The sequence below is a fragment of the Equus asinus genome, chromosome 7, assembly GCF_041296235.1.
Source record: "Equus asinus isolate D_3611 breed Donkey chromosome 7, EquAss-T2T_v2, whole genome shotgun sequence".
NCBI lineage: Eukaryota > Metazoa > Chordata > Mammalia > Perissodactyla > Equidae > Equus > Equus asinus.
Window position 1 is genome coordinate 47,351,313 of NC_091796.1, and position 27,370 is coordinate 47,378,682.

Consider the following 27,370-nt stretch of genomic DNA (forward strand, 5'->3'; position numbering starts at 1 on the left):
TGTAAACCTTTACTTTGGAGCTGTTTGGGTTGAATTAGGTGCTTAGTAGAGTGCATCTCAACAAAAGTCAGAGACCCAACCATGAGCAAGTGTGGCTCAGCTCTCCCCAGGTCCCTAGCAGTTGTCACACCCAGAAGGAGTGCCATTCAGTCTGCTCAGTCTGGGTCTGTTCACAGAGTCATCGACCGAGGGGATTTCGGAAAGAAAATAACCCAAAGTTCACCATTCTTTTATCATTTCAGTGTTTGTTCAAGCAAACAAGTTGCAGCAGCATATTTTCTCTGCCCATGGACAAGAAGACAAGATCTACGACTGCACACAATGTCCACAGAAGTTTTTCTTCCAAACAGAGCTGCAGGTAATGTCCCCGTGAGGAGGACTAGGATTGAACTCGGTTGCTCTTCTTATGGGAAACAAGGGCTTTTTAAATCTGGATTCACAGTACCACTCGCCCTGGGCCACCATGATGCTTTGTGTGTATTGAGGCAAAGGGAAAATTAGAGGCTGGATTAACAGACACCAAAGTAATTTTGCCTCTGGCTGCTGTCAATCATAAAAAGAACTAGAACAGACCTATAATTGGACCTTCTGACCCAGTGTGATAGACTTAGGGGTCAGATTTATTGGACTGTGGGATCATTCACCTCGTTTGTCATGGCCCATTCTCCCAAATCCTGTTTTATTCATGGTCTGTTCCCACTGGGCTCCAGGCTGGATGGATGTCCAGGTTATTGTTGTCCTGAGGGGCTTAAAATTGGAAGGGAGAAGGGAAGAGAAGAAAGAAGCTATACTCTTTTCCAGTATGTATTTCTTCTACTTAAAGGAATAGAATAATTATTCCTCAGTAACAGCCTTATAGTTGAAAATTTTGGCACCCAAAGACGTTGGTTTTAGCCTTGAGTGTCCTGCTTGCTAGATGTGTGACCTTGCAATGGTATAATGTCTCTGAACAGTTTATGCTTAACAATAAACTGATAGCTCATAATACTTAAATATATGAGTCACAGACCTGGATTCTATCCCAGAAGTGTCACTTATTGTTAAAGGAAAATAACTCTTTTTTTTTTTATTTCTTCATCTGAAAAATGGGTACAATAATTATCTTCATTTTTCTGATGAAATGATATGAGTAACAAATTTTTGTTAAATCTTGTCAGTGCCCTTGGAGGAGAATGGATTTGAACTTAGAATTATTTTTTATTATGAGCATGATTATTAACAGTAAAGTTATTTAGCCTAAAATGAGGTGGCTGGATAATTATTATTATTTTTTTGTATTGAATCCCTGAAAGAACTTGAAGAGGAGCTGACCTGGTTGAGGCAGGGACTCAGAGCCCCTCCCACCCCTTAGTCTCCCATCCCACGCTGTGGACCCTGGGTCTCCCATCCCACGCTGTGGACCCTAGGTCTCCCATCCCACGCTGTGGACCCTGGGTCTCCCATCCCACTGTGGACCCTGGGTCTCCCATCCCACGCTCTGGACCCTGGGTCTCCCATCCCACGCTCTGGACCCTGGGTCTCCCATCACACGCTCTGGACCCTGGGTCTCCCATCCCACTGTGGACCCTGGGTCTCCCATCCCACTCTGTGGACCCTGGGTCTCCCATCCCACGCTGTGAACCCTGGGCAGCTTTGTACCTCCTTGGGTTCTGGGGAAACCACATTTGCATGAATTATGTGTCAAAATAAGGGAGTTACAGTTTGCCCTCTCAGTTATCATTCTATAAGTGAACAAATATCAAATTAAGGAGGTGAAATAAAAAATACATGAAAAAATCAGTAAGCCTATTAAATTGTCATAATGTGTCAGTGGACCAAAATTAAAGTAATTATCTTACTTTTTATCACTTCTAAATAGGATTCTACTCTGTCACATCTGTTTGTGAATTGGATGTAGAAGATAGACCAAGTTAGACTATGGTTTAAAAGTGTGTCTTAACCTAAATTTCTGTTTGAAAATATATTCTTATTACAATAGGTATCAAAGGATAAATCATTTGGATTTATGTTCTAGAAAAAAGTTTATAACAAATTTCCACTTTTGTACTGTATTAATAGATTCTAATGTGACTAACCTGGTAGTAAGGCTTCAATGTCTTTCCTTAAAAGAACCCAACATTGTGGCAGTGGTGGCCTGTGGCCTATTGTAGAGCAGACAAAACTAAACCATTAAACACATGCTTCAGGACTCCTGGTTTCTTTTATGGTGTATTTTAGGGTTTCATGGAATGTACAGTGTTCACTCTTTTCTACAATTAGTATAGACCAGTGGTACTCGAACTCTTTGATCTGAGGATGCCTTTATACTTAAAAATGACTGAGGACCACAAAGTGCTTTGATTTTTGTGGATTATTATCTATTGATATTTCCATATCAGATATGAAAATTGAGAAGTGTTTTAAACACAAGAATATGCAAGCAAGCAATTCTACTAGCTGCCAGAAAGATTGTGTCATCACTTGTCAAGTAGCCTCTAGAAAATTCCACTGTACACTCATGAGATAATGAGAGTGTAAAGGGCAAATAAGGTCTTAATGTTATTATGAAAATAGTTTGACCTAACAGACCCCCTGAAAGGATCTGGGAGACCCCCAGAGGTCCCCAAGCCACCCTTTGAAAACTGTTGGTATAGAAGATATGGTACAAAACACACAACTCTTTCTGAGTCTTTAAGATCTTATGAGGGCAAACATCTCTCAAAGCGTCTCTGACTCATGCATTCTAATTGTGATCTGGGCCAAAATAAGACTTATTTTATAATCCAAAGCCATGAGCATTATTTTTCAATCCCGTTATCTTTCAAAATCATACACATTTGGTCTTGATATGAATACTCAGCCTCACTATGTGCATCATTCTTTTGATGAGAATGGTATTTATAGTTAGTGCCTGATGATTATTACAGAGCTAATATATACAGTCATTGGAATATCTATGTAGGTCTATTTTCTAGAATCACCAGTAATAACAGGGACTTTGAGTTTCAATATCTTAAGAAAAATGAATCAGAGCTAACTTCACTTTTTCTAGTTTTGAGAGTGTTAATTTTTATGTTTTAAGCTTAAGGGTTCACAGTCCTGTTCATTTGCTTTCGTTGCCCAAATTATCTTTACACCTGTGCTTAGAGGATGGGATTAATGTAATTTTTAAATATTGATTTATTTTATTTCCTGTATAGAAAGTGAGCAAGATAAGTATACAAAAACCATAATACAATTTTGTTAATTTCTAGAATGAGGGAGACAATAAACTGAAATTAAGGTGGCAATAGAAAATACGATCTGTAACCAAAATAATAGCAGAGTAGAAAAATGAAGCTATTTTATCAGCCCACTGTAGTTCATGCCTTGGTATGTAAAGTAAATGCAAATTTTAAAACTGACACGTCACACCAGTTGAACTCATCTACTGTTTTATACCACTAAAGTGCAGAAAGAAGGACCTTTCACAAGGCATTATAAAACTAAAGCCCAAGACTGAAATCCTCTTGGAGATTTGAAGCCATATAATTTATTTGGCTCTTATATCAGAGAGAGAATAATAGGGCAAGTTTAGGATGAGCATTCCAAAATTGCCCAGTATCATAACTGTGGTATGTCTTTTAATGGCGCATAAATGATTTCATGACCATAAAAGTAATTTACATTTCTTTCACTGTTTATACCCAGTTAAAAACACAGAAGCATCTTTTTTTTGGAGAGAAGTGCTTTGTTGGGTATAAAACTGTATACCTAATACACACACACAGACACACACACACACGTTATTTTCGTTAACATTGTCTACTAGGCCATTCAGAATTCAGATAATCCTCATTATACACTGTCCATCTTCAAAAAATCAAAGACTCAGACATCATCCTCTGGACATCACAGACCCCAATTCCTTTTAAAATTAAAAACTTCTATTTCTATGGAACACTCAGTCTAGGACACAGCTTTTGCCAGTGTGGAAGCTATGTTCTTCACATGATCCCTAAACCTTTCTGACCAAAAGTTCTAAATGCCAGTCCAGAGATATATAATGTATAATTCTTAACAGGATATAAGCTTTTTCTTTTGGGAGAGTTTTCCCCCTATTTTTGCAAGGAATTCTGGTATATTTCAAAGGCCACCTAGCATGCTGGTAGGGAAGATGTGCTTTGGAATAAGAGTGCATTATTTGAACTAAATGAACATTTTGTTATTTTAAAAGTGAATGAATATGTTGAATGTTTCACATGTTTTCTTAATAGACCTCAAAACTTTTTCTGCAGAATTTAAGGAAGCTGCTTTGAGAGAGGGATGGTGTAGTCCAAGAATAATATCCTACAATGCATATTTGTATCCAAAGTGGTTTATACAGGTGTGAGCAAGTGGTGTGTTTGTAAAAATCCTGTTGAATAGGCCACTTTCTTTCAATACAGTAATTACTGTTTAATTGGTGCCTCTAGAAAAGCTGCAATTCAATGGCAGTGATCAAATCATCCTCTTCTAATGTGTCCTCATAGAAAGTTCCATCAGGCGTCATGTTCTGAATTTAATGGGCACAAAGGGAATTCCAGCAGTGGGAGAGGGAACTGGCCCAGATGAACTTTAGGCTCTGAGATTCTGGTATTTCAATTCCTTTTGAATCAAATATTACTTTGATACTTACCCCTTTCCTTCATTAATTCATGAATGCGGTGTTTTCCACATCCAAAATCCAGTAGTCATTTGACATTCTGAGGGATACACCAAGATTTTCAGATATCACTTAAGTTTGAATATGTAATTGTCTCTACAGCTGTTTGATTTTCTTCTCAAATCCCTTTCCCACCAAATCACCTGATTTTGATGCGTATTTTTCAGAGCCTAACTAATGCTCAAGTTTTATGATCATATTTCTGAAAGAAAATGAATTACTACTTACAGGATGCGACATGTAAGACAACAATACATCATTTAAATGTGGCTGCTGAGCAGCTCACTGGGTCCCTCGCTAACTTAGCTACATTCCTAAACTGGCCTTTTAATAAATGTAGTACAAATTTGTGTCTCAAATTATTAAATAATATGTGATGAGACGTTTAAGAGTCCTTGTTAATAGTCAAAATCACAGGTGCTATACTATATAGTACTATCGTCCCAGGGCCATTATTAGGTAAGAAAATATATTTATTAATTTAAAAATATTTATACAAAATATAATTTCATCATTTTAAATTCACTATGATTCCAAGCACTCTATGGCACATCAAAAGTAATTAAAATATATTGTATTTACAGTCTGCTGGAAAAGATAAGATATGCATATGATTAACTGTACTATGAGGTAATATGTAATAAACTGTTGTAAGTATTCCAAAAGATGTTTATCCCCCAACTGAGAGAATCAAGAAAGCCATCATGTGGGAGGCATTCAAGCTGGTTTCGAAGGATGACTGTGATTTCAGTATCTGGATGTGGGAGAGTCAGCCACCCATAAAATCTCAGATCATTAGTGGTTTTAAAAAAATAGTTTTTGTGGGTTTTTTTCATTTGCTTTATTTATTTATTTATTTATTTTGCTTTGAATTCTGTGTAGGCAGCTGAGTACAGGGGAAAGGGCATGAGCTGCAGAGAGGAATCACCAGAGTTTGATTTGGGTCACTGCCACTTACAAGCTATTGGCTCTGGGCTTCAGTTTCATCATCTGTAAAATGGGCGTGCAGGAGGCAACAGAGCATCATGCCTAACTCCCAGGGTCTTGGTGCGAGTGCTGGGGTGTGGCTGATACTGAGCGCTCTGTGCAGAGTGTGGGACAGAACAGGCATGGGTGAACAAGGGTGCCTGCCCTCTCCCTGCTCCTGATGCTGACCTGAGTAGACAAAATCAAGACTCATCATTACCTGGAAGTGAGATCTCTATTCCAGACATGTCAGAATTTTCCTTAGTTCTCTGTTCTAGTTCACTGGAATAATTTCCCAATTAATCATACCTTGACATAGTTTCATGTTAATTGGTTTTCAGATAAAAATTCTTATTTTTAAACATTCATCTTTTTCAAGCGATTAAAGAGACTTAGGCTTCTTTTTTTTCTTTTTTCTTTTTGGAGTATAACTATAAAACTAAACATTTATATTTGCTTTCAGAAATGTATTTCAAAACAACCTGACCTTTTTCCCCCCTCCTCCAAATTAAGGACTTCTGGCCAAAACAAGAAATTTTATCTTTCCTCTCCATAAAACACAAGATGGGATCTGGCTATGAGGTGGGGAAAGGTTGATTTTAGTTTGTTTTCATATTTTTATGCAAGTCAGGCTGAAGTCCTCTTGCAAACAAGAGGAATGGAAAAGAGTATATTACTACTCATAGCCCATCTAAAAGAAGTACCTTTAAAGCTATTTTGCCCCTCATACTCATCTTCTTCTCCCAACTTTTCTGTATTTTTCTATTGTTTTGTTTTTATTTCTAACAGAGCTTGAAATTTCTTTCATTATCCCCACTCCAACTATAAGACTCCAAGCCCTGTCCTGCCTTGCCTGTCATCGTGTGGTCCTCCTTTGGGACCCCCAGATTGGAGAGATTTGCCCATCCCCGTGTCTGGGCCTGCATACCTTTGTTCCATATTGATCATTTTGGAGGACAGTCAGTGTCGGGGGCATATTTTCTGCCTCTCCCTGAGTGGTCTGTGCCTTGTACCTTAGCTCTCCATTTCGTTAGACCCATTGGACCTCTGTGTATCTTCTGTTCTTAGGGCTGAAATTGCAGCCCTAAACACATTGCATAGACTCAGGTTTGCAGGAGTATAAATTGCATCAAGTGAGCATGTGGTTCTGGAACTGGTCCGTTTCTACGCCGCCTCATTTCTCTGCTTTGTGGGCCTGCGGGGCTTTGAAGTAAATTGGTGCTGCAGCAACTTCCACTTAATTTGCTCAGTGGTTAAATTGATCTATCTCTTTTATTTGATCGGATCTCCAGGAACCGAATCATTTGCATTGATTTATTGATTGGCGCTATGTTTTCACCATTAGTTTTGATCACTTTCAGCTGTTAATATTGGATAATTCAATCAGGATTGATTGCCCTTACCATTGAAGGCAGAAAGTTAATCATATAGGACAAAGAAATAGGACATGGCTAACCTCAGTTTCACTGTTGTTCATTCTCTTTCTCTCTCTTCCTCCCTCCCCACCCCCTCTCTCTTCCTATCATTTATGCAGTAGCACAAAGCTAGAGTTTTTCTTGAGAAAGAAGGGAGTTTAAAATTTTATAGCATTCATAAAGCATATAAAGATGAGGTAGCTTTATTTGGCTTTTTAATAAAACTGCATCTAGAAATTAAGCAAGCCTACAGAAAGATAGATAAGCATGATTGTCACAATGAACTCATTTGGACTAAATGAGTAAATGCATTTTCAATTACCCATTTTGTACCAATAAATGCTAATCTGTGTGGGCATGCTTGGAGGCACAACCTGGGCTCACCTTTTTCTAAATTTGGCCCTCACTGCTTTACCATGTGTCCTGGTAGTCAAATTTTCAAGAATCAAGTGGTTAATATGACTGAAGTAAGGGCAGCAGAGGTAATTGCAATAAGCTAAAACCACTTGATTTACATTTGAATCGTTTCTACCGCACCCCAGCTCAGTTTTTAAAAATTCTCCATCCATTAATTTCTTGATGTTCATATCGATGGCTGGTTTTCGCTATTAAAAGATGGAGCACCACCTCCTCGTTCTAGGATTCATTCCCTCCTCCAACAGCCCTGTTGTTAGCGATCTGCCATTACATTATTTTTTTGTCTGGCCCAGAGTTGACGACAGATGGCCATCTCCGAACTGCCATCAGTGCGACTTTATGGAGCATCCAGCTAGGGTGTACTGAAGAGCACTGTGGCCAGTTCTGCAACCTCCTCCCTCTCCACCCCCTGGAAATGTTCATCACCTCTGCCACATTCTGCTTTGGCTGGGCTTTGCTGGCTCTGCCATCTTCTATGTCGCCAAGGCAGCCTGCTGCCACAGCACCAGAAGATCTGCGGGCATGATTGTCCTGTAAAGGCAGAGCTCTGTCTCAGCACCTTTTTAATCAGATCCTTTGGAAAGATCTGGAAATCCAAATTTCTAGAACATTCCGCAATCTAGAGAGGCACATTGAATTCCCACATTTGTGTTTCTATGTTAGATGTTTGCGCCACACATGGATCAGTTTCCTCACATTAGCAGAAACAAAACGCCAAGAATAGACCCTTTATGTTTACAAACTTTTATCTTTTATTGGAAAACACCACTTCCGTATCCAACTGTTGACACAATTAGAGTGAGAGAGATGGTAATCGTGGACTTCAACTATAAATCCCCTGAAACGAGCAAAGAATTCATTCCAGCATCTTCCGATCCATCGATGTGGCCATCCCTTGGACAGCCGCGTGAAATGAGCTGTTGCTGTGCATTTGGAGAAAGATTGATAGGCTGCTCTTGATCGAGTTTGCTAAGGCAAGGCAGCTTCAGAGCCAGGCGTGTATGCCAGGCGTGTATTTTAAGAGGAATTCACATTTGTATCCTTTATTGTTATATTTGCAGCGAATCTACAGCTCGTAACAGGCTCTGCCCTGCAGCTATGAAGGAGTAAGTTCCCTTATTGGAGAGAGAGCAGTGTTCTGTAAAAGCCGGAGATGTGGCGGGCGAGATGAATAGTGCTTAAAAGGAGTGCTCGCGGTGCTGTCATTTAGAACAGCAACTCCGAGGCTTTAAACGGGAGTGAAAGGCAGGGTAAACGAGTCCTTTAAAAGTGGTGAAATTTTAAACTGCCTAAAATAACAGGCCTCCTTCATTGATAACTTCATTGAATGGGTGAGTGGAGGAACTAACTGGGCTGGAAGTGCTTTCCCGTAAGAGGAGGAGAAAGTTTGCAAAAGGGAGGCTTTTCTCTTGTACCCAGTGTGTCTGAGAGGCTGGCATCTTTCTTTCGTGGTCCCCTCCTGCTTTGATGTGGCTCCTCAGCTGGCAGAAGACCATCTCTCACTGGAAACCCGAACCGCCCGTAAAAGGTTTCCTTTTTTACATTGCCAAAACTTAATTTTATAATTATCTGACTTACACCACTGGGCACATCTGCTAAGTTTGTCTGCCTTCTAGACACATAAAAGGCTACTGTGATACCATTAAATATCAGCAGTGTGCTTTGCTGTGCTTTGGGTTTATAAGGGTGAAAGGTGATTGTGCAGGAAAATAGAACAGTCTATTTGCTGTGAGCCAGGCACTAAGACCTCACTCCCATACTCAGTCATAATTCATGACGGTGCTGGTGGGAAGCCCTCATCCCTCTGTGGAGTTAATGCATCTCCACTGAAGCCTGCTGAGAGCACCCTGCATCCCCGCCCACCATCTGTGCCTTCCCTTGCCAGCTTCCTCTCTCTCTCTCTCTCTCTCTCTCTCTCTCACTCTTTCCTGAGATCTCTTGGTATTAATATTGTCAGGCTACTACCGCTTTGTAAAGGTGGCTCTCCAAAACAGTCTTGTCATTTAACTAGGGGGAAGAGCTGGAAGGGACACATTACAGTCTTGTTTAATGTCTCATTTAGAAAACGTCGATTAGAAACTGGACAGGGAAACTGCAATTGCCTTAAACCAATCACAGACTCTGGGAGCTGAGGATGTGCTGCCAATCACCAATTAGTAAGAGGCACCCACGGTCTGAGCGTGGTGGGAGGCCAGGGATGCAACACAAGGTGTACATTACGATTCAAGTTAAGCCTGTTCTGAACCTGAGTTCAGAGTCCGGAGTCAAATCTGAGAAATGTTTGCCCACTCTGTCCAGTGGCTTGGGCCAGCCAGTGGCGTGAGTGCCAACCTAGTCCCCACACACTGCCCCATCTGTGATGTGATGCTGCCCACTCTGAGGACCAGAGCTAATTGCCTCGGGGCTGCCCAAGCCTCAGCTCAAAAGGATCAAACCCTGGGCTTTACAGAGCCCCACTTAAAATAGCTGCGGTGATTTGTGTGGTGCAAGCCACCTTCTGAAGAGGAATGAGCAGAGATGGCCAAACTCCCAAACTTGCTGCAGCCCGGAGCCTGCAGAGGTTTGCCCCTCCCTGTCCCTTCCCCTCTGTGTTCCTTCCCTCCCCATTTCCACTCCCACTGCCTACTCCCGCTCTCCGCTAGGATCCCAGAGGGGGATGGACTGGAGGGCAGTGTGTGTTACAACAAAAGATGAAACTGCTCCTCCTTGCTCACGGCTGACCCGAGATTAATTTGTAATGTTTCACAATATGTGCTCTTAACATAGTCCGTTGTTAGTACTCCTTTTTAAAAGATAAATCAAATCCAGGCCTGAAATACCAGTGTATGAATTTAACAGATGTGATGCCATAGGGGACCTACTGTGTTATAAACTGCAGAAATGGCCTTTTTATGCTTCAGACTCGGGCTTATTCCAAAGAGGCTTTAGAACTACAGCAGCGAGGTGAGAGGTCGCACATTAAGACGGTAGCACCCACACGTAATTCAGCCTTGTGTGTAATTGGTTCAAAATCTCATCCTGACGTCTGGGTGGTATTAGTCACATCGTCTCGCTCACCCTCCGAAGGAAAAGTAGGACAAGAATGGCTGTGCTCACTGTCCAGGTTTTCTTGGGTGAAAGATCACTTTGAGATGACACAGCTGAGTAGTCAGCCTGAAATCCTGGTTGGTATTTTATTAATTTTGCACCAAGATAAATCCTGAAATTCTGACAAACTCCATGACAGGTGAAATTCCTTCTTGCAGAATCTGCTCAGCAAGAGGCTGCTCATTTCGTTCTGTTCCGAGGCAGGCAACAGGAGGGCAGCTTTATAATCAGCCCTCAAAGGACCCCCAGCCGCCCCAGAGTCTCGGGCTGATTGAATAACTCCTGGGCCTCTCCCCCTAGGCCTCCATCAGCGGGGGTCCTGTGGAAAGCAATCTCCCGCAGACTGGCACTGAAGTGAGCTTTAAACCGCCATTTTCTGCTCTCCAGAGGAGCCTGGAGTACTAAAAGATAGATGGACTGCAGATATTTTATGAGAAACTGTCAGAAGAAGAGCAGAGTAAATGTTTTTTTTTGTTCCTCTTCTTTGAGTCACACACTACATCACTGTTGAATTTCTCCCAGAATCTTTTACATTTAAAGTAAGAAATTAATTGGTTGCTAACCTTTCATTCCCCCTCCCTGTTCTTCGTTGTCTTCCTCCTTTTTTTTTCCCTTAAATATTCACACAGAGGCCCTTTGCTTAACCACAGTTGCAGAAAATCAGTACCATTTGCAATGAAATATTTATAATGACAGAATGAAAAATTGGATTCATTTTCTGGACTGTAGCCGAACAGTCTGCAACTTTGTGCAGCATTGTTTAGCATCCCTCCTTCCTCCCTTTCATTGGAGTCTTTTTCGAAAACATGCCACATGGACTCTTACTTGTGCTTTGGAGGCGTGCCTACCAAAATGCAGAACCCTTTTTACTCTTCTTAAAAAAATAGAGGAGAAAAGAGCATACTTTTGTTTATGCTGCCGTGTCGGGGGGCACTTGGCTGCGGTCCACAAAAAGGTGGAGGATGTGAACCTGGTCAAAAGGCAGAGTGTGCGCTCGGTAGGGAAGAGCTGGGAGAAGTTTATAAGGAATACAGGAGACAGGCTGGTCTGCACTTTGTAGCAGAGTACAAACAGCAATCAGTATGCCATGGTGTCCGGGGGCAGATTTATAAGGGGAAATGGGAAGGCAGACCTGAGGTGTGTAAATATACATTGAAAATCAGAGCTCACCTTTTTTCCCTTTAGTGTTTGTGTTATAGGCTTTGCTTTCCACGTGACCCTCCTACTCAGAGCTGCTTTCTTTCTAACCAGGGTTGATTATTGCACTTTTTAAGAGATAAAAGACAAAAGGATTTTGCTAGGACAGTCCAGCTGTATTTCAAACAAGTCCGCCTCGCAAGTGCAAAGCCACAACAATCCATTTGTTCTCATTACAGGATGAGGTCCGATTTGTCAAGATGCCTGTGAAGTAAATTTCAGTCTCCCAAAGAAGTTTTCACTCAGCACTGCACACACAGGCTGAAAGAGCCTCCCATTTCTCCTCCTCCACGGTAGGAGAGGAACCAGGGATGCCACCCCCACGAAGGGGCCTTCTCAGGCTGCCATTCAGTCCTCTGAGTTAACCTTTCATTTGTCCCCTTTTGGAGCCCTGGGTTTAATTACTTCATGTTGTTTTATTTTGGTGGTTTTTCAAAAGTGAATACCGGTCGAGTAGATTTAAGCATGACTAAAAATAGTCTGAAGTTCAAACCTTCAGGTTTCATTCACTGAATTTGCATCATGCATTGCCAACTCCACGAGATCAATAATCCATATTTTCTTGTATAATAAAGGCTGCCTGTAATTGAATTAGCTCACTCCTTCCATCTGATTAGTCCTATTTTATTCATGGAGAAGAAAAATAATACAAACTTACCTTCACCCATATATTACATTACATGAATGTAAAAGAGCTTTTAGCACCATAAAACAAATGTCTAAGGATGATAGAGAATTAATTTCAATATTTCTTTATCCTAGGAATAATATGAATCACATCACACAGCGTTTTTGTGGTGACAACTATAGTGTTCCCATCTATCGTGTCAATCAGTCCTCCAGTCAACCTAGTATCCTGTAACAGGTCTCTCTTCTGACCAACAGCAAGAACCTCACTCCAAAATTTTGAAAAATGCCTGGGATAAACAGTCTGCTGTTATCGCCTCTGGAGAGATTCACCTTAAGAGATTTCACCCTAAGATCATTTTCTCTTATCCCTCCCTGGATTTCCATTCTCACAGTTTTTGAAAGCTTACCCTGTTCTCTTAGAAGCAAAACCTTAGCACAGCTTTGGGCTTGGGAGAGGAGAAACTCTGAACAGGAAAGGAGTCTTTCGTTATTGGCCTCACTCAAGATCTCAATGCCGAGCGTAACCTGTGTGTAACACCTGCTTTCTCAGAGGTGTGGAGCTGTATACAGGCTTCTGGATTGTTTTCGCATTGCATTCCAAAAAAACGATTTTGAGAAGTATGCTGACAGTTCAGCATGAAATGATGTGTGTTCTGACACAGACTGTATTGTAGCTAGGAATCTAGCCTGAAGTGATTTTACTGTAGCATTTCTTTGATTCTTTGGTTCAGGGCAGAAGAAGAATTTTCCTTAAAAGTGTGTGTTTTAGGATGTGACAATAACTTCTCTCCAGTGCTGTGCGTGGATTCAGCAGATTGTTTCCACTTAACCCATATAATTGCTTTCTTTCTTGAGGACCAAGGTTAAGGGGAAAAAAGTTTTTTATGTTAGTTTTTCAACAACTTCGGTGAGTCTGAAATATATACCCAAGTAAATGGGAACTGTAATAGTGGTGTGTTCAGAATCAATCTCCTTTGCAGACCCGGAAAGGAACATTGAAAAGCGTTCATTTAGGTACTGCCAGATGTATTTCTGCATGTGAGGTGGAGGCCGAACCACTTTGAATGATTTTCAGTGTTATTAAGCAGACTCAGGAGCAACAGGCCTCATGACAGGAGTCAAGAGCCATGTGGCAGAAGTCCTGGGTGAAGGGAAGTTGCACAGCAAACCACGTCGTCGGAAAGAGAAGCACCCAATGCAGACTTTATTTGAACATCTGAGTTAACAACTCTCTGGGAATATTTCTCTTCCTCTTGTCCAGCTCCTTCTGTGTTGTGGCTGGTTTGCATTTGTGTTTGAAGTGCCAGGCGGTTTAATGAAGTTATTCTTTTATAAATTTTGCAACACTGAAGCAAGCATGAGGGCTTTAAATTAGAATAAGTACCACTTCTGTATGGCAGGTTCCTTTGAGGACTGATTAGAATGAGGCCTCCCGTCGCCCGGCCCTTTATGCATGGCAGTGTGGCTGTGTGGACTTGTTTATAGCCCACCTTTGAATTTGCATGAGTATGCACCATGCCTGCTGCCTGGCCCTCTGTTACTCAAAGCTTTCTTTCTTCCAGGATCATGTTGAATACTTCACTTTAAAGAGTTATTTTTTTAATTATATTGCTTTATTGTAATGAATTAAAATTAACTTGGAGTAGCAAATTATATAAGGATGTGAGGGTTATAGATTACTCTCACCATAGCTACAGCACATCTTTGTGTGGAGAACTAAAGGGCTGCCTTTCTAGTAGCTCTGCAGCATGAGGGGTGAGGACACACAGACCTAGGAGCAATGCCCGAAGAGGTGCCCCGGGAGTGGGGGAGAGGGGGAGTGTAAAGGATGGGTTTCTGAAGCCAGAAGAGGCTCTTCTTGGCTAGATGGTGGGTTGGGGGAAGCTCTGCCATTTTAAGACCTGAAAGATTCTGAGACAAGAGGAGATGATGGACGAGACAATACAAATATATCTTGAGACCTGACAAGGTTCAGTACAGGATAAGAAAGACACTTAAGCGTGCCTGATTTCTTCTCTTTGTGCCTGTGTGAACTGGCCGATAAACAGGGGTGATTTCAGGGGACGAGGAGGCAGGAGATTGTTAAAGAAAGGGGACTTGAAACTTTCTACAGTACATAAAAACATGCAGGGAAAGGGGAAAGAAAAGAAAGCAAGCAAGAAAAAAAAAAAAACCCACCAAACTTTGAGTTTGGAAATTTTATCTCTTCTCTCCAAACCCGGATTTTTTTTTTTTAATTTAAAGTGAGAGACACCCAAATATAATTGAGCCTGTGAAATGTTTGCATTTTCAAAGGACTTAGAATTTAAAACAAGGGCTACACGGAGGCTCCTTTAGTTGCATTCTTCATGCAGGAACATGAGCCCTGAGGGACAGAACGATCAAAGGCAGACACGAGGATTTTACCTGTAGAACCCACACACGTGTGTAACTCTTTCCCCTTCTCCACAGCGCATGCTCTTGTGCTTAGGCATGGATGTGCACATGTGCACACATGCTCATGCACACACAGTCATACTTAACACAGTTCAATTATGTAAATCAATACATTGTCCTTTCACAGTTTTATTCTTTTTATGTATATTTACTAAAGCAAATGCCGTGGTAGACAAGTCTTTGGTTACTTATGATGGGGAAAGATTTTTTTATAAAGATTTATAACATGTTTGACTTACTCAGTGTGAGTTTACCTCCTAGAGAGTGTGGCAGTGTTTTGAGTATAAGAAAGAATACAGTATAGAGAAGTGGCATTTCTTTTTGCTTGTTGCCAAAGTTCAATACACTATTTTTCATAATTATTGGAATTTGGTTGAAGGGAATCCTTGTTCATATCAAGTGGAAAAGCAGAAAGAGTCTTTGCTCCCTCCTTCTCCCTACAAAGGTTACCCTTTGAATATAAATTACCACGCCTTGTGCTTCTCCCATTCTAATCAGATGACCTTTTGAATCTAGTGGACCAGAGTTTAAATCCTAAGCCTGCCAGTCAGTTTCTAAATCAATGCCCTGTTCCAACAGCTTTCCGGTACATAAGTTTAAATTTCAATGGATTTCAAAACAGAAATGAAATAGGTAATGCTGGTGGAATCTTGCAGCTCATGTGAAACAACCCAACGTGACTGCAAGATCTTGGGCCAAGTAATGTGACTATGGGTAATTTCACTAACTAAATCCTTCTTGAAAATAAAAAACCCTCTGGGATTGAAAATCTAAGAGAAAAGGGAGGAGCAGAAAATTTGTAATGTTTGCAAGAGGACATTTCTGAGCAATTATCAATTTAAGCTCCCATTATTTGCTGCTAATTACTACACAAGGCTGTTAAATATTTAGCAGAAGTTTGTTTAATTGCGTTTGACTCAGAAGGAGATGCCTGAATACGGCTTGAGCATCAAGAGCCAGTTGTGTGCACTACGAGCCAGGCAGAAAGGAAATTTGTATTCGCCCAAGATGAACACATTACAGTGTCAGACAAGCAGCCTTTTTTTCTTCCCTGCACAGATTTATTTATCTTTAAGGTATCTAAAATTAGAGCACGAAGAAGGGGCACTGTTCACGGATGTAAAATTGGAAGGAGGTCATTCTTAACCTTGTTTACAGATGTTCTAGTTTAGAAAGCACCAGTGTGATAAATTAAACATTACAGGGGGAAAAATTAAAGCTTAGCAACAACTGGCACATGGACACATCTGTCTGTGAAGCACTGACTTAATCCCTGAATATCTTATTAGACTGTATTGCTATCAAAGCCTTCTGTCCCACAATACGCTAGGATCCTGCAATTCCAGAATCTGAACAGAATCTTTAAGTTCTAGGCTCTCTTTCACTTTTGCTGGGTTTGTATAGTTTGATTTAAATTTTCTGTTGGCTCCCTCCATGTAAACAGGTAGCTCAATTCATTGTTTTCTTTTAAAATAAACATTATACTTTTAATATATTTTTCAAAAGCCATTTTGCTCTTTTTAACCTATTCTTCCAATTTGGCACTTTTCTTTTCCCTCAATGTAATTGATGGTGCATGCTATTATCAATTCTAAAAAGGGAAATTTTCAAGCCTGTTAGGTATGTAAAACAGAGATCAGCTAGTAACTGAAATTTTACTATCATTTTTAAGTTCTTAATAAAAAAATGAAATTGTTACGATGTTAACATTTCCCATATATAACCCATCAGTTATATTTGTCTTTTTGAAACTGGTGGACCACAGTGGATTGTTTTATTTCTCTGTAGTGCTTAATTGTTAAAATACTAGGAATTGTTCTATATTAGCAATGTGGACATGACATTATTTTAAAAATTAGTCTTTGCTTAGCCTTCTGAAGATTTACATTAGGCTAAAGCTAGGCTAATTAGGTGGGTATTCTTACGACATTGTTAACCACCATAGGCTTTCCCAGCTTGGTTGGATGTTGTAAAAAAGAGGACCTGTGGTGAAAATAGGCTCTTTCTGAAGTGACTCCCCACCTGCCTGCCCAGCCTGATGGATCTTCAGCCCCACAGATGACTTGGAGTCCTACACGGTCTCTGCCCTCTTTGGCTCTCAGCCTGACTCATGCTTACTCTCTCCCTCTGGAGCCCATTACTTTCTTCTAACCTCCTTCTCCTCCTCCTCATTGGTCCAGCACCAGGCAGGTGTGACTTCTCTGAGAACCAAGCCCACAGCCTCTCACAGGAGGTAAGGCACCCTTTCTCTGAGGCCCATAGCACACTGTCCTTGCTGTAGTTGTTGAGGGCCATAATGGTGAGCATCGGTCATCCATGCAGCTGGCTCATCCCAGGGACTAGAACACAGCAACCAGTACCACTCAACAGTTGCTTTACGCCCAAAGCCAGCTATGCCACTGGAGTGGCCATAACACCTTGAAAGTTGGCATAAATTCTCTGGGACTCATTTCTTCATCTATAAAGTGAGATATTGGAACAGATGGTACTAGGGCCCTCCCAGCTCTGAAACTATGGCTTTGATTCTCTGATACATTACTTTCAGGTGTAGTTGACTCCCGCTATTGAATCCAGACCAGCAAATTAAGGATAGTGGCTCTGCAGTTCGTTCAAAGTAGATAGTCGTTTCTATACTCTACATATTGATTTCCAGAGTTTAATATTTGGGTGTCTTTGTACTTCATTAGATTGCAAATATTCCTAAAGCAGCATTGATTAATTGCCACTAAAATGTACAGCCTTTGTTCCTTGGTGGTACATAGAAAGTCTTGGTAAATTGCTGAATGAGTGGACATTTTTGGAAAGACTCTATTCTTCACACAAGCAATGCTATTTATTATATATCTCAAAGATCCATAATTTCTTGATAATCGCCCATTCTCACTCATTGACTATATTTAAAATGCCATGCAATACAGTTCCACGTGGTATATATATATGTCCCTTTTGCTATACTTTTTTTTTAATTTGGTGAGGTGAGGAAGATACCTTTTAGACTGAAGACTAAGTAGTAGTGTGCTCAAGCATGGTACAGCAAGCCTAATGTGTTTTCAAAACACTGCAAGGCAGTGGTCCTCAATTGGGGATGATTTCTTTTCCCACCTGGGAGTTTTTGGCAATGTCTAGAGACATTTCTGGTTGTTACAACTGGGAAGATGCTATTGGCATGTTGTTGATAGAAGCCAAGGATGCTGCTAATATCCTACAGTGTACAGCCCCTGACAAAAAATTGTCCAGCCCAACATGTCAACAGTGCTGAGGTTGGGAAACCCTGTTGAAAGGCAAGTTCCACTGGCCTTCTAGAATCTATATGGTTTGTATAATGACTGAGAAATAACTTACTGGATTGTTTTTTGGGTTACTTTGGATGACATAGAAGAACTTTGCAGATATATGGTCAGGGTCTGGAGAACATAAACTCATGAGTGTGGCAGTGTCCACATGCTTCAGGGTTATCCAAGACCACCCTTTTCTGGGCTTCTTTAGCATGAATGTCCAGAGAGCAACAACAAAAATGTCCTTCAGTGAAGTTTATTGGAATGTGGAATTGTTTCCTATGGGAGGTGTGATGGAAACCTCATTGCCAGAACCATTTAAAACTGGCCTGGAGTGTAAACTTTATAGAACAATTCTGTTCCAGCAAGGGGGCAAACTAAATAACCTAATAGTTCTTTTCTGTCTCCAAGATCTTGTGTTTTTCTGATCACTTATGATGATGCCATTTCACCTTTTGCTTTAATATAGCTTAGTGTCATCCAGAAAATGCTTTGAGATGTCAGGCCAAGCCTATGTGAACTGTTAAATGTCAAAAGAAAATGCATCAGTGTCTCTGTAAGTTCATGGTGATGACATTACCATATGAAAAAATAAAAAGGGAAATTCTGTCAATGCAAACATGATCATAAATGCAACACTCATGGCATTAAAGAGAGGGCCAAAAGCATATCATGACAGACAGTTTTGGAAATGCCATTGCTATGTCAAAATAAAAGAGTAGAACCTCATTTTAGTAAATTGTACCAAAGTGAAAATTATGAGTCAACTTCCCTGGCTGTGAAAATCTATTCTATGAATATGTTTTTTAGGTTCTCAAAGCACTTTGGGAAATATTATATATTGTCTTTTAAAGGCTATTCATTAAAATATAACATAACTCACAAAAATGCACATACCCACATATATGTTGCCTGATGCTTACCAGGTAAGGTCTACAGAAATGCAAGTACCCAAAATTTCCCCATCCGGGAAGGATATAGTTTGTGGATAATGGAAATTTGGGGGTGGCAAAATGGGGTCTAATTGGTACTTTTGGACGATTTGTTTTTCAGTGTAATTTTTAGAATGTTCCTAATGGTACTTTCAGAGCTGGAGCAATTCACCTTGAATTAATTTAAAATTATGAGTACTTTTGTAATTGTGTGGACTTCGAAAATGTTCATTTATTATATTCCCATCCCGTTAACCTTGTTAAGACGTTTAAAGGCTGCCCTTTGCCTTGTATTTTTTCTGTAACGTATGGGGGAAATAACCCAGTACCCTGACATCATTAGCTGCATACACTTTCAAAACTATTTTACTAGCAAAAGAAGTTGGAAATGAAAAAGAGAGAGGGTAGAAATGTAAAAATCTTGATTAGAAAGTATAATTTAATAGAACACGTATTGAACCAAATGTATTGATTAATGTAGAAGATATAGTACTTATATTGATTCAAACCAGAGATTTAGTACTAAAAGCTCTAAGCCAAAAAGCTGTTGCAGATTGCTACAAAAGTCAGTTTAATGCTGTCCTTGAGAACGCCTTCACAAAGAAATTCTTCTAATGTTTGAGGACTAGGTAGAATGCGGTATATGTCAGTTTGATCCCAGAGGGTTTTATTTTGTACTCTAATAGCTGTTACGAGCCTACATTATATCCAAGGAGTAATTTTCCTTAGGGGTGCCCGGCTCGCTTTGTGTCAATATTCTAGCATTTTAAGTCACGTACAGTATATGCTTCTGGGAACAGGGAAGGAGCCAGCCAGACTCATAATGGTCTGCATTCATTAATAAAGGCAGAAGCTTCTGTCCCTCCATTGCCCACTACAGGGATGCCTCCTTGGCCTTCAGGGACCCGTACAGACACATTTAAAGAAAGCTTTATTTTGAGTGGGCAGGAGATGAAATGTGGGACTTGCAGGCATTCCTAAGTCAGCTATATGCCCGAGCACAGGGGTGACCTTAATGGGTCAAAGAAGAATGCAGGTCAAAAGACTTATTATCCAGCCTGTTGGAAACCAATTGCTTTTGTTTAAAAAAAATAAAAAAGCAGTAGTGCTTTAAGGTAGACGGTAATGTAGAATTCTGTTTGCAGCCTGTAACTGCACGACCGCATGTGTACTGGAATATGCTTCTAGAAAAATAAGAGCATACAGATTATCCGTAGTGTTTACAGATAAAGGTTCAACCCTAGTGATAAAAGGAAGGGTAATATAATTAGTTAATCAGTGATGATTGATTACGGATGTTTGCATTCTTCAACTAAGAAAAAACAACATGCTGCCATGGTGCTGTCACCATCTGTTGAAAGAAACAGCCACATTTAATCTTTATATTTCTTTTATTTCTTCCCGCCTTGCATTGTTTCACAGCCACAATTGCCTACTATTTCATCTGGTTGGAAAACATCTCATTTAAATTGAATACAACTGCAGTTTCAATTCGGGATTCTAATGGCATAGTGAATTAATGGAAAGCTTGTTTTTTTTTTTTTTCATTCCTTTTTAAACTAGTATGCTGGTTCTTTTTCTTAGTTTTATAAGCTTGTCAGAATTTGTTTGAGACTAAGGGCTATAAATAGACAAGTCATGGTAAAAATGATTAACATCTTGGAATCAACAAATCTCACAAAACTTCCATTCAAACGTAGTTTTTTTTTTTTATTACCATCACCACTTAATATTTTGCCGATGCCAACACAGAGTTATGGAGCACAGACGAGACGTGGTCTCTGCCAAGATATTGGACAAGTGAGGGCAGTCTGTGGACACGACTTTTGGGGGTGAGGACTTAATTTGTCAAGGTTGGGAAGGTAGATTCGCCCGGGCTTTTCTCCAAAGCTTAACTTCATCCTGGTTATAGATGCAGATATTCAGCTTCACATCAAGATCGCAGGAGAATGGGATGGCTTGGCCAAGGCGAACAGTTTCAGGGGATCGTGGGTTTTTATTTTTATTCAAAAATATTTTGCTTGGATTGCATTTTAAATAGGATTAAACCATTTGACCAGTAAATGTGGTCAGCTCTCAGAAAGGAGGAGGCTGAATTAATCATTTGTTAGAATGCCAAGCCCAAAATGAGAATTCCAGTCTTGTAAAATGAAAGGCATCTCATATTTAAAGAGAAATACATAGTGCTAGAAGGGAATTTTTAAGGTCCTCATCTGTTTTTTAGCTTTCTAAGTTTAATTTCACATTTATAGAGTAAAAAAAGATAGAGCACAGTCCTTCCAAATGGGGCCCTTTACAGTAAAGAGAGTTTTTTTGAACCTGGCTATTACGGTATCTACCTAGATGGATTGTCTCTTAAGCTTTAAGGTGTGTTGTGGATTTGATTTTTTTTTAACAGAAACCCCCCTCGTGTAAAACAACTGTTCATAACTGGGATTAATGGTTTGCAATTTTCAGTTACTTAGACATGGGGTCTCCAAGAGATGGCTTTTTGCAGAGTAGAATATGGCTCTCTGTGGGATTACAGAAGTTTTCTTCTCTTCCTACTTCCTTTTCTGTCATCACCCCCCTACCCCCATCGATGCTGCACTGATGATCTCCTCGATTATGTAAAACACTTTCCCTTCATTGGAACAGATATTTTTTCTCATAACCTGTCATTGCATTAAAGTACTTTGGGAACTGTGAATTGCTGTGTAAAATTGGTGAGATTACCCACTGCTTTGTTCTAGTGTAGTGGTTTCCTCTGGACCTAAAGCGCAGAAAATTCTTACATGAGGAGGCTGCGTGCTGATGGCCTGGCAGCGTTTTCTCCTCTTGGTGTGTCCACATTGTGCTGCGGTGACTCAGGACCAGTTCTGTGGTATGGCAAGGAGCCAAGGCAGGAGCGAGCTGCGCTCAGAGCCCACCCTCTCTTTGTGTTTAGTGCCTCTCTTGTCTACTTTTCATCTTTCCCACTTGCTTCTTGTCTCCGTTTCTAAAGAAATGATGTCTATGATTTTAAAAACACACAAAATACATGGAGGGCTCCCACGAAGTGACTTCTTGTTTCTCTTATCAGAGGATCTTCAGTGAAGTCTGGAGACTAACACTCTGCATCTGTTCTCTCCAACCCCAAAGCCAACCCAATAACCTGTGTAGCTCAGACGTCCATCCTTCCTTCAGAAAATGAAATTAGGCCATTTGTATTTTCAGGGACTCAGAATACAGTGTGGGAATGGGGAACAGACACATACCAGGATCCTCAAAGGTGGGAAGGGCAAGCCCATGACAACTGGATCAGAATCATCTGAGTTTCTTTTTTTTTTTTTAATGCAAATATGCCCATTTCCCAAGATCATCTAGGAATATGCCCCTTTGCCACCTCGAGAGTCACTGCCAATGGTGGATGCCATGACTGGGGGGACCTTTTCGTAGCCCTCAATTGCGCTGGAGTGAAAAGAAGAAAAAACAAATGACTGTAAGTGATCTCAATGGTGTGCAGGCATCTCCACACCAAGGAGACATTCTGCCTTTGCCCTTTTTTGTGCCACATTTACCATTTAGACATTATTTATATTGGTGATCTTCATTTTTGTATGAGCTTGAATTTCACAAGCCATACTCTTGTTCTTCTCTCAAATGATTTATATTCTTTTCTCTTAATATGCAAAGCATAACTCCTTTATAGTAGCGACTTCAATCTGTTGCAATAAGTGATTCAGATGTATTTGTTCATTTTTTTGCACCTCTGAAGAGAATTGTATGGCTTTGGTTTAGGATGAAAGCATCCAAGACACAATTATTGCCAACTCTTATGGCCAATTGTATTAGGTCTTTGTTTTGCAATGTCTCAATGTAAGTACATATAAAAACAAGGCACTGATTGCACTTTCTCTTCTTTTATTATCCTAAAATCCTATTGAATGTGGAATGTCCATTGTAAGCACTTAAACATTTAAAGATAGTGTTATTAAACTGTTTATTTTTATTTATTTATTTATTTATTTCAGATGAGGAAGATTGGCCCTGAGCTAACATCCATGCCAATCTTCCTCTATTTTGTATGTGTGATGCTGCCACAGCGTAGCTTGATGAACAGTGTGTAGACACAGTGTGTAGGTCCACTCCAGGATCTGAACCTGCAAACCCCAGGCTACCAAAGCAGAGTACGTGAACTTAACCACTATGCAACCTGGCCAACCCCCCTTTTCCAGTTGATTATTGTAAAAAAAAAAGAAAAATATATATATACATATCACCCATACTTATGTCAGTGTCCTATCATTTAGATAACTATTGTCATAACTTGTATTTATTTTTTTAAATTAAAAACCTTTCTGTAAGATAAAACTTGGCTCTGAGAGAGTAAACAGTATGAGAAAGTTTATACCGTATATTTTGAGCATTTGAACTTTTTTATTGTTTATAACCTCTCTGATCATGGTTGTGTTGATTTTTAAGGAAAGATTTTTAGTCTCATCAGTATTTTGATTACCTTTCTGTCTATTGGTGAAAAATAATTTCAGAAGTATTTAAAATCAATGCAAAGAGAAAAGAATTGGCATAAAACTAGTCTGCTCCTGTATGTGCTTTTATCCTAATACCACTAAGAAGAAAAATAAATCCAACTTATCCCTCACTGAATTAATAAAAAATGGTATGTTTTAAATAAGAGAGGGTAAAATAATATTCCTCATTATTATTATTTGTGTCAGTATTTTTCAAAAATGGGCTAAGTTGGAAATAGGGAATGGAAGACCTGGGTGCTCCTCACAAGTCTCCCCTCGCCCTCACTGGTGCTCTCGGCCCTGACCCAGCAGATGTCAGCAGCCAAGCCTCTGGCCGTTCAGCCCGTGTTCACTGAGCTGGCATTTTGCTGGTTGTTGTGGAGGATAACAAGATAACAAAGATCTCCCAGACAAAGACCTCTGTTTAAAAAACTTCCATAGCTCCTCTTCACCTACGAGACAAAGTCTTAGCAAGGTACAGAAGGCTCTTTATACTCTAGCCCCAGACTGCCCTCCGTCTTTATTTCTCATCAGTACTCTTGATTCTAGGACTCTCTAGAAGACTCCAACCAATTTGAACAAGTTGCAGGTCCGTGAACATACCTTGCACATTCTTGCTTCTTTCCCTTTACCCATGTGGGTCTCTCGGTCTGGAGTGCCCTCCCTGCATCCCGAATGTCTTCTCTTGTTTCCAGCCTCAACTATACTGTCACCTCTCACCTTCACTGCAGAGCCTTCCCCAAAGGCTAGGCAGTGCGAGGTGTGATTGTGACCTTTCTGTGTTTGTTTCTAATACCATCCTGCCGTGTTGCTTTGCCATTACGTGCCCATACATCTTTCTTCTTTAGGCTGTACACACTTGGAAGGCATGAAGGCAGGGAGCTGCTTTTCCCTTCAGTAGCCCTTGCCTCACTAGTCAGTCATTCAGCTGGCCATATCCTCTTTACCAAGCACTGCAATGCTGTAGGCTGTGGCAGGTGGTGATAGAAGTATTCAACAGATGCTAGTGAAGGAACCAATAAATGAACGAACGCCAGAGTTACTGACATGGGGAGACAGCCAGGCCTGCGTAAGCAGAAGACAAGACCTAAGAAACACAGAATAACAGCAGTATAAAGTACAGTAGGAAATCAGAGAAGGGAGGAATCAGTTTTAGATGGAATGAGCATGGAAGTGGTAGTATTTTGAGCCAGGCCTGAAGGTTCTGATCAGAAGGGATCAAGGGTGTACAAGGTGAGCAATGGGAGAACAGGCTCAGGAGAAGTGCAGAGGAGGGAAAGCGGAGATCTGGCCATCTCCAGGCTTATGCTTGGAATAACTGCCCCCTGGTTCTGTGACCATCCCCCTTGCAGGTCACAGGTGCAGGTCTGGAGTCTGCCTGCCCAGTTTCCACCCTCAGGGCCTGGCTTGCCGTTACAAGTTGCCCAGGTATCCCAGTTGCTCTCTCACAATATGGAAACAGGTTGTTTGCTCAGGAGGGGGACTTGCCCTCCTGTGTGGCTGGAGAGGAGACTACCAAAATACAACACAGGCTGCCTTGGCTGGGGATGGGGGAGTGGCCGCAGGCTGCTGTAATCTGCTCCTGAGCCATGTGACACAGCCCCGAACCCACCCCCAGGAGAGGATCTGGAGAAGCTTCATCTCAGTTGTTGGCCAGGCAGCTCTTGCCTTTCAAGTCCAATTTCAGGGACAGATAGAGCCTCTGCTGTCAAGATGTTCACCATCTAGGAGTGATTAGAACAAAAGCATTGGTAATCAATGGAAATAATAGATGAATAAAACTGTTAAAATAGTGCTACCCTGGTCTTTGAAAAATGGGTGGTATTTTGATAAGAAGAGATGGTGGAAGGTGGGAGAGTGTTCTGGAAAGGCATGGCAGAGGCAGAGAGGGGGGAAGGTATGGGCAATCCCCTCACCTTGGCCCTGGACCCTGCCCCTCCTTCTGGTACCATTCACTGTGGGCAGTGAGGAGTCAGGGCCCTCATCAGCCCCTGGTCATCAGGGTGCACAAACACATTGTTCATGTCCCTATAAACCTCTCAGCATTTCTAGATTCTTGGTCTGATGAAAATACAATCACTTAAGTATTTTTTCCCCCTCTTTCTTTTTTGTTACAGAATCATACGATGACCCAACACAGCAGTTAGTGCAAGAACGATCTCTCAAGGAGAATTACTCTTGTGGCACAAAAAGGGAACATGTTTTACTCTTTGCACGAAACTTTCATTGTTAATGTATATTATTCAGAAACATTGTATTGTACCATAAAACTTGTATTATCGAAACTGTTGGATGTTCGTGTGTTTGAACTTTGGAGCACCGGATAGACTCCTTGTATATAAAGTGTTGCACATGTATGATGTCGTCTGATACTAAAATGGTCTTATAAAGACACGTGGACTTGGGCCCTATTCAGGCAAGACAAAAAACAATGTGAGCAAAATGGCTTAAGGGAAAATATTTTCAAGGAAGACAGATTAAAACAACTCTGTTACACATGAGACGATGTTTGGACTTCCTTTTATTTACACTTAAGCCTAGAGTTTCTCTTTTTGGTATATCAATGGTTAAATCCAAGACTATTTTTATTGCTGAAGATTCTTGCCAACCAGGAAGAGATGTTCTCACAGAACAGAACCCCACAGCTGGATAAGGCCCGTATATATATTTGTAAGCCTTGCGGTGTGACAGGTAGCATCACTATATATGCAATAGTTGTTATGTAGACTGTCAAAGAATTTTTTTTTTCCTGGATACATTTGAAGCTTTGAGTGTTCAAGGTTTTCTTTAATGATTTCACACAGCCAAATTCTTGAATCAGTTGAACTAACCTGTATGTTACTGTTATTAATGTTTACTCTGCGGTCTGAACCTGGAGATTACTGGAATTGTTTTCCAAGAGGAAATAAATTCAGTTTACCATTAGGTATGAGTGTATTTGTGTGTTTTCTTTTTTGAGTTACTCTACCATTAAAAAAAATCCCTAATTGCCTGCACCCTTGGAAATGAAATCTGCTCTTGAGCATATCACAGGCATAACCTCGATCATGTTTAACCTTTTCACACTGGGCCCAGTGCAGCTGGGAGGAGAGTCATCATCCTGCCTAGGGGAGGAATCAGACCCAGTATACTTCTCCTCTCTCAGATACTACCAGGTCACATTGTACTGGAGGATTCTGACATCACAGATGGATGGGACGGCTGTTTTCTGCATAATTTGCAGCCCAATTCATGTCATGCTGTGCAAATCTGAACTCAAAGTAGATGGCTGCAATTTGAGAGGCAGTTTGGCTTATGTGTACTTAAGAAGCAGCTTTGTTCATTCAGAAGACAAAGCACAGAGCAGGGAGCCAGGCGGCTGTTAGTTCTAGCTCTGGCGCTCCCTCCCAATGTGGTCTTCTGCAAGTCGCTGCACCTCCCAGCCTCGGTTGCTGCAGCCAGGGGAGGTCACGCAGCGTGGTCATCAGGCTGCACACAGGCGTGGCTGTCTCTGGAAGATGGCTGCACCACAGCCTGCCACAAAACGGTGAATGAGTAGGTGCTCTAATTTCAGAGCCTTTTTTTTTGAAAGAAGAGAATAGCAATGTGTAAACTGAGTCCTGATATGCATGTTTAGTCAAAGTTGGTAAGTATACACCTGATACAATGTACATCATGCTGAAAATATTTCACTCCCTGAGTCTTTTGACCTCTTTGAAATGCTGAGGACCTCAAGCAGATCTTTAAGCCTTAAACAAGTGAGAATCCTCGCAGCACTTTTTCGATGGGGAAAAGAAAGCGTGGACCGACTCACTTTATTGTGACCACCTGTCATTACGGGACCCCTGAATGAAACCCAGATTACCAGCACCACAAGGCATAG

General features: G+C 40.8%; 1 protein-coding gene across 5 annotated transcripts in view; it reads left to right on the plus strand.

Annotated features, from left to right (window-relative positions):
* ZNF521 (zinc finger protein 521) overlaps positions 1-26,435 on the plus strand; it is a 272,769-nt gene extending 246,334 nt beyond the window's left edge. For 4 of the 5 annotated variants that reach the window (XM_044774508.2, XM_044774511.2, XM_044774509.2 and 1 more), the window contains 2 exons: positions 243-358; positions 25,626-26,435. In XM_044774508.2, the coding sequence (XP_044630443.1) occupies positions 243-358; positions 25,626-25,655 (146 nt within the window). In that variant the 3' untranslated portion in view covers positions 25,656-26,435. Of the gene's footprint in view, positions 1-242; positions 359-12,507; positions 12,620-25,625 lie in introns of those variants that run through there. The other variant, XM_044774510.2, reaches the window with a different exon arrangement.
* The last annotated feature ends 935 nt before the right edge of the window (positions 26,436-27,370 follow it).